The following is an 8,807-nucleotide window of genomic DNA, read 5'->3' as shown; positions in this document are numbered from 1 at the left end:
TAGGATAGAGGATAGGATAGGATAGAGGATAGGATAGGATAGAGGATAGGATTGGATAGAGGATATCATAGGGGATTGGATAGGATAGATGATAGGAGACGATAGAGGATAGGATAGGATAGAGGATAGGATAGGACAGATGATATTATAGGAATGAGGATAGGATATCATAGAGGATACGATATTATAGAGGATAGGATAGGATAGAGGATAGAATAGGATAGAGGATAGGATAGGATAGAGGATAGGATAGGATAGAGGATAGGTTAGTATAGAGGATAAGATAGGATAGAGGATAGGATAGGATAGAGGATAGGATCGGATAGAGGATAGGATAGGATAGAGTATAGGATAGGATAGAGGTGTAGCGGCTAGCGGGGCGCCGGAAGAGAAATCTTCAGCGCACCAGCACCAAGAAAGATTTATGGTTTGCACAGCATAAGACGCTATTTGTGAGAAAACGTCTTTAACGTTTTTGGCCACTTAGCGGACAGATGTGTCCTTGTAGTTCCTAGCGACGAACTCAATAGCGCAAGTGGACGCCATAAATTTTGGGTAGTCTAAGGGTCTCCAGCCTAGAGTGTCCCAGCGACGCGTGCCTGGTTTCTATCACCCGGGAAAGCTGGGCCCGTTGACGTAAGCCAGCAGTCACGTACCGCACTTAGCACGGGGCCCGGAAGACACCCCGCTGCATCACCAAAATTAGATTTTTAACAGAACGACACGCTCACCCTTCTCACGCACGAGAGGCGTGGAACGTGGGCGTGTTATGCAAAATGCACGGATTGGTGGAAGTTCCCCGCAAGGACTTCCACCAATCAGCCGACAAGCATTTTTGAAGATATAAGGCAGAGACTACCGACGCGAAGAGGAAGTCACGAAGTCGAGACACAGCCGCGTATCCGCCGAGTGACTTAGAGTCTAGTCCGGTCGTTGCTAAGTTGCAATACAGTTCAACCGCGAGTCTAAGCGAATCGCCGGTTTTAGTTGAACCACCCCGGACGCTCTCGCGACATCACTCTTTATTGTAAATAAAGGACTCAGTCACGTACACCTGATTTTGAACACTTGTTCTAAGGCACCCGCCTTATATAACCCTGTTCCTACATTGGTGACCCCGACGTGATCAGGGTGACTGAGTCGAATCACGCGCATATTTTTTTTCTCTCTCGAAGTGCGTGTAGTGCAGTGTTATTGAAATGGCGACAACGACACCAGAAGTCAGCAAGGTCGCCATCAAGATCCCACCCTTCTGGCCTGAGCAACCCGAGCTGTGGTTCCGCCAAATCGAAGCACAGTTCGCCCTAAACGGGATTACAGCTGACACGACAAAATTTTATTATATACTGTCGCAGCTCGAACCCAAATACGCGTTGGAGGTGCAGGATATATTTATAAACCCACCGGAGGCCAACAAATACGGGACACTAAGGTCCGAACTACTAAAGAGGCTGTCGGCGACCCAAGGGAAAAGGATTCGACAGCTGCTGGAGCAGGAGGAAATAGGCGACCGAACCCCGTCGCAATTCTTACGCCATATGCGGAACCTCGCAGGTACCACAGTCAGCGACGAGTTCCTGCGGACCCTGTGGTCAGGTAGACTACCCAACGTGACCAGAGCGATCGTCTCGGCTCAGTCAGACCTGCCATTAAACAAGCTGGCCGAGATAGCCGACCACATCCACGCGGAGGTGCAGCCAACCCAGGTAGCCAGCACGTCGGCCCCAACGCAGTCCGACCGCCTGGCAGAACTCCTGATCGACCGATTGGAGAGACTGGAGCTTCGAGTCGCCGAAACATCCCGACCTTGCAGTCACAAGGGAAGCAGGACGCCCAGACGGAGTCGGTCTTCGTCCAGGTCATCGGGTAAGACGGAGAACGTCTGCTGGTACCACCAGAGGTTTGGGAAGGAGTCCACCAAATGCCGCCAGCCGTGTTCGTATGCGGGAAACGAGTCCCTCCGACACTGACCGCGGCAGCCAGTGACGGAACATCCACCTGCCGCCTCTTCGTCACGGACAAAGTGACGAAGACCGAATACCTCGTCGACACTGGCTCGGACCTTTGCGTGTATCCACGCACACTCGTCAAAGGCCGAGTCAGCAAGACGTCATACGAGATGGTTGCGGCAAACGGATCGACGATCGGCACCTACGGCATCCGCGTGATGGACCTCAACCTGGGACTACGGAGGGCCTTCCAGTGGAGGTTCATCATCGCCGACGTGGGAAAACCCATCATTGGCGCCGACTTCCTCACGCGCTACGGCCTACTGGTGGACCTCAGGCGACGACGCCTGATCGACCAGACGACATCACGGACGACAACGGGACGCACCGTCGTGGGTTTCACGGACTCCATCCGGACCATCGCGGGGAACTCACGCTACCACCAGCTGCTAGCCCGGTTTCCCGACGTGACCCGACCCACAGCGACTCCTAGGCAAGTCAAACACGATGTTGTACATCATATTGTAACGACTCCCGGCACTCCCGCGTATTGTAAGACCCGCCGATTGTCCACCGATATGTACAAGGTCGCTCGCGCAGAGTTCGAGGAACTGTTATCTCGGGGTCACATCCGTCCTTCTAAAAGCCAGTGGGCTTCTGCCCTACACATGGTGCAGAAGAAGGACAACGGATGGCGGCCCTGCGGCGATTACAGGACCTTAAACGCTCGCACGATCCCCGACCGGTATCCCATACCACATATCGAGGACTTCGCGCGAACATTAGCAGGGAAGACAGTGTTTACTACGTTAGACCTGGTCCGCGCGTACCACCAGATACCGGTAAACCCTCGCGATATTCCGAAGACCGCGGTAACGACGCCGTTCGGGTTGTACGAGTACACCGTCATGCCGTTCGGTTTGCGCAACGCGGCGCAGACGTTTCAACGCTTCATCGACACCGTCTTACGCGGTTTCGATTTTTGCTATGCGTATCTAGACGATATTCTAGTAGCGTCAGTCGATGAAGACGAGCATATGGAACATCTGCGTCAACTCCTCGAGCGGCTTAACGAGTACGGTGTCATCGTCAACCCGAGCAAATGCGTATTCGCCGCTACCGAAGTCAAGTTTCTCGGGTATATTGTGAACGGCAACGGCACGAGGCCTCTACCTGAAAAAGTAAAGGCCATAAACGAATTTCCGAAACCAGAGACCGCGAAACAGCTCCGTAGGTTCCTCGGTATGTTAAACTTTTATAGACGGTTCATACCTAACGCCGCGGCGGTACAAACACCGCTTCACCACCTGCTCAGCGGTCGGACGGCGAAAGGCAACGCCCCGATCCAATGGTCAGGTGAAGCGGAAACAGCGTTTCAAGCATCCAAAGATGCACTTGCCAACGCTACGCTACTAACGCATCCATCGAGTCGTTCGCAACTCGCGATTATGGTGGATGCGTCGGATTTCGCGATCGGAGCAACGCTGCAACAGCGACAAGGAAATTCGTGGAGGCCACTAGCCTTCCACACGAAATCCATGTCGCCCGCACAGCGTAACTACAGCGCATACGATCGCGAACTTCTAGCGATATATACAGCGGTTAAGAAATTCCGACATATGGTCGAAGGTCGTTCGTTCACGATATACACCGATCATAAACCTCTGACTTTCGCGTTCAACCAGAGATCCGACAAATGTTCCCCTCGACAGTTCCGGTATCTGGATTACGTAGGCCAGTTCACCACTGACATTCGGCACATCAGCGGCAAAGATAATGAGGTGGCGGACGCACTATCGCGAATCGAATCCATCGCGTCGACCATAGACTACGCGGAATTAGCTCGTTCGCAAGAAAACGACAAAGAAGTCGACAAGTTCTTAACCGCGTCCGACACCTCATTAACGCTCAAGCGCGTCAAATTAATCGACAGCGACGTCGAAGTCTATTGCGACGTGTCAACGAATGTCGCGCGCCCATTCGTAACAGCACCGTTTCGCCGACACGCGTTCTCAGCTGTCCATAACTGCGCCCATCCAGGTATCAAGGCCACCGCGAAACTCTGCAAACAGAGATTTGTTTGGCCGTCGATAGAACGCGACTGTCGCGCCTGGGCTCGCAGTTGTACCGAATGTCAGCGCGCTAAAACGAGTAGACATGTCTTCAGCCCGATATCGGAATTCAAAGCGCCGTCCGCCAGATTCGAGCACATCCATCTCGATTTGGTGGGCCCGCTACCGATATCAGACGGCAAAAGATACTGCCTCACATGCGTCGATCGCTTCACGCGTTGGCCCGAAGCCTTTCCGATCGCCAATATCGAGGCAGAAACGGTAGCGAAAGAGTTTGTCGCCGGATGGGTGGCTAGATTCGGTACCCCCATCCGGATCACAACGGACCAGGGTAGGCAGTTCGAATCGCAGTTGTTCAAACACCTGAGCAATTTATTAGGCGCGAAGCATATTCGAACTGCAGCCTATCATCCGGCGGCAAACGGCATGGTCGAGCGCTTCCATAGACAGCTCAAAGCTGCCATAAAGTGCCACGGCACGCAACGTTGGACCGATGCGTTGCCCGTAGTACTTTTAGGTATTAGGGCAGCGTATCGGGACGACCTGCTGGCATCAACGGCAGAGCTCGTCTATGGCGAGAGCGTTCGGCTACCTGCCGAATTTTTTACCAACACGGCGAGCAACGAAGACCCCGCGAGCATGGTGAGGCAGTTACGCGAACACTTCCGCGACGTTCGCCCGGTGCCGGGATCGCGTCATGGTGGCAACAAAGTGTTTGTCTACAAAGACCTAGCGACCGCCTCCCACGTGTACCTTCGTACCGACGCAACGCGGACCCCATTGCAAAACGCGTACGAAGGACCTTTCCCAGTTATTTCGCGTAACGGGAAGAATTTCAAGATTCGAGTGCGCGGAAAAGACACAACGGTAACCATTGACCGCCTTAAACCCGCGTACACGGTAAACGGTGACGAGACCGTACGATACAAAGACTCGCAACCGACGACCGAGCCGACCCCCGCGCAGGTACCTGTCCACACGCGCTCAGGTAGACGCGTTAGATTTCCTGACTACCTGCAGGTCGGAACGTGAGACAACCTTGCCACGTCGTATATATATTGTACATTTTGTAAATAGCCAGCTACAATAAGAATAGGTATAGATTACCCGGTAATTAGGATTAAGTTAGGATAGCGTTAGCACTGGTAAGGGGGTGATGTAGCGGCTAGCGGGGCGCCGGAAGAGAAATCTTCAGCGCACCAGCACCAAGAAAGATTTATGGTTTGCACAGCATAAGACGCTATTTGTGAGAAAACGTCTTTAACGTTTTTGGCCACTTAGCGGACAGATGTGTCCTTGTAGTTCCTAGCGACGAACTCAATAGCGCAAGTGGACGCCATAAATTTTGGGTAGTCTAAGGGTCTCCAGCCTAGAGTGTCCCAGCGACGCGTGCCTGGTTTCTATCACCCGGGAAAGCTGGGCCCGTTGACGTAAGCCAGCAGTCACGTACCGCACTTAGCACGGGGCCCGGAAGACACCCCGCTGCATCACCAAAATTAGATTTTTAACAGAACGACACGCTCACCCTTCTCACGCACGAGAGGCGTGGAACGTGGGCGTGTTATGCAAAATGCACGGATTGGTGGAAGTTCCCCGCAAGGACTTCCACCAATCAGCCGACAAGCATTTTTGAAGATATAAGGCAGAGACTACCGACGCGAAGAGGAAGTCACGAAGTCGAGACACAGCCGCGTATCCGCCGAGTGACTTAGAGTCTAGTCCGGTCGTTGCTAAGTTGCAATACAGTTCAACCGCGAGTCTAAGCGAATCGCCGGTTTTAGTTGAACCACCCCGGACGCTCTCGCGACATCACTCTTTATTGTAAATAAAGGACTCAGTCACGTACACCTGATTTTGAACACTTGTTCTAAGGCACCCGCCTTATATAACCCTGTTCCTACAGAGGATAGGATACGATAGAGGATACGATAGGATAGGATAGAGGATATGATAGGATAGAGGATAGGATAGGATAGAGGGTAGGATAGGATAGAGGATAGGATAGGATAGAGCGTAGGATACGATAGAGGATAGGATAGGGGATTGGATAGGATAGAGGATAGGATAGGATAGAGGATAGGATAGGATAGAGCATAGGATACGATAGAGGATAGGATAGGGGATTGGATAGGATAGAGGATAGGATAGGACAGATGATATTATAGGAATGAGGATAGGATATGATAGAGGATACGATATTATAGAGGATAGGATAGGATAGAGGATAGGATAGGATAGAGGATAGGATGCGATAGAGGATACGAAAGGATAGGATAGAGGGTAGGATAGGATAGAGGATAGGATAGGATAGAGGATAGGATAGGATAGAGGATAGGATATGATAGAGGATAGGATAGCATAGAGGATAGGATAGGATAGAGGATAGGGTAGGATAGAGGATAGGATAAGATAGAGGATATGATAGGATAGAGCATAGGATAGGATAGAGGATAGGATAGGATAGAGGATAGGATACTATACAGGATATAATAGGATAGAAGATAGGAAAGGATAGAGGATAGAATAGGATAGAGGATAGCATAGGATAGAGGATAGGATAGGACAGGATAGAGGATAGGATAGGATAGAGGATAGGATAGGATAGAGCATAGGATACGAAAGAGGATAGGATAGTGGATTGGATAGGATAGAGGATAGGATAGGACAGATGATATTATAGGAATGAGGATAGGATATGATAGAGGATACGATATTATAGAGGATAGGATAGGATAGAGGATAGGATAGGATAGAGGATAGGATAGTATAGAGGATAGGATAGGATAGAGGATAGGATAGGATAGAGGATAGGATGCGATAGAGGATACGAAAGGATAGGATAGAGGGTAGGATAGGATAGAGGATAGGATAGGATAGGATAGAGGATAGGATAGGATAGAGGATAGGATATGATAGAGGATAGGATAGCATAGAGGATAGGATAGGATAGAGGATAGCATAGGATAGAGGATAGGATAGGACAGGATAGAGGATAGGATAGGATAGAGGATAGGATAGGATAGAGCATAGGATACGAAAGAGGATAGGATAGTGGATTGGATAGGATAGAGGATAGGATAGGACAGATGATATTATAGGAATGAGGATAGGATATGATAGAGGATACGATATTATAGAGGATAGGATAGGATAGAGGATAGGATAGGATAGAGGATAGGATAGTATAGAGGATAGGATAGGATAGAGGATAGGATAGGATAGAGGATAGGATGCGATAGAGGATACGAAAGGATAGGATAGAGGGTAGGATAGGATAGAGGATAGGATAGGATAGAGGATAGGAGAGGATAGAGGATAGGATATGATAGAGGATAGGATATGATAGAGGATAGGATAGGATAGAGGATAGGATAGGATAGAGGATAGGGTAGGATAGAGGATAGGATAGTATAGAGGATAGGATATAATAGAGGATAGGATATAATAGAGGATAGGATAGGATAGAGGATAGGGTAGGATAGAGGATAGGATAAGATAGAGGATATGATAGGATAGAGCATAGGATAGGTTAGAGGATAGGATAGGATAGAGGATAGGATACTATACAGGATATAATAGGATAGAAGATAGGAAAGGATAGAGGATAGAATAGGATAGAGGATAGCATAGGATAGAGGATAGGATAGGACAGGATAGAGGATAGGATAGGATAGAGGATAGGATAGGATAGAGCATAGGATACGAAAGAGGATAGGATAGTGGATTGGATAGGATAGAGGATAGGATAGGACAGATGATATTATAGGAATGAGGATAGGATATGATAGAGGATACGATATTATAGAGGATAGGATAGGATAGAGGATAGGATAGGATAGAGGATAGGATAGTATAGAGGATAGGATAGGATAGAGGATAGGATAGGATAGAGGATAGGATGCGATAGAGGATACGAAAGGATAGGATAGAGGGTAGGATAGGATAGAGGATAGGATAGGATAGAGGATAGGAGAGGATAGAGGATAGGATATGATAGAGGATAGGATATGATAGAGGATAGGATAGGATAGAGGATAGGATAGGATAGAGGATAGGGTAGGATAGAGGATAGGATAGTATAGAGGATAGGATATAATAGAGGATAGGATAGGATAGAGGATAGGATAGTATAGAGGATAGGATAGGAGAGAGGATAGGATAGGAGAGAGGATAGGATAGGATAGAGGATAGGATAGGATAGAGGATAGGATATGATAGAGGATAGGATAGGATAGAAGATAGGATAGGATAGATGATAGGATAGGATAGAAGATAGGATAGGATAGATGATATTATAGGAAAGAGGAAAGGATATGATAGAGGATACGATATTATAGAGGATAGGATAGGACAGAGGATTGGATAGGATAGAGGATAGGATAGAGAATATGATACGGTAGACGATAGGGGATTGGATCGGATACAGGATAGGATATAATAGGATAGAGAATAGGATAGGATAGAGGATAGGTTAGGACAGAGGATAGGATAGGATAGAGGATAGAATAGGGTAGAGGATAGGTTAGGAATGAGGATAGGATCGGATAGAGGATATGATAGGGGATTGGATAGGATAGAGGATAGGATAGGATACAGGACAGGATAGGATAGAGGATAGGAAAGGATAGAGGATAGGATAGGATAGAGGATATTATAGGAAAGAGGAAAGGATATGATAGAGGATACGATATTGTAGAGGATAGGATAGTATAGAGGATAGGATAGGATAGAGGATAGGATAGGATAGAGGATAGGATAGGATAGAGGATAGGATATGATACAGGAT

At 48.6% G+C, this 8,807-nt stretch overlaps 1 protein-coding gene across 1 annotated transcript; it reads left to right on the top strand.

Annotated features, from left to right (window-relative positions):
• Positions 1-1,199: 1,199 nt before the first annotated feature.
• On the top strand, positions 1,200-1,758 carry LOC143363794 (uncharacterized). Its single transcript, XM_076804327.1, has 2 exons — positions 1,200-1,706; positions 1,750-1,758. The coding sequence occupies exons 1-2, from the start codon at positions 1,200-1,202 to the stop codon at positions 1,756-1,758; spliced, it is 516 nt and encodes a 171-aa protein (XP_076660442.1).
• The last annotated feature ends 7,049 nt before the right edge of the window (positions 1,759-8,807 follow it).

This window comes from Halictus rubicundus, unplaced genomic scaffold, assembly GCF_050948215.1.
Source record: "Halictus rubicundus isolate RS-2024b unplaced genomic scaffold, iyHalRubi1_principal scaffold0129, whole genome shotgun sequence".
Lineage (NCBI taxonomy): Eukaryota > Metazoa > Arthropoda > Insecta > Hymenoptera > Halictidae > Halictus > Halictus rubicundus.
This window is presented reverse-complemented; position numbering and strand designations above follow the sequence as displayed.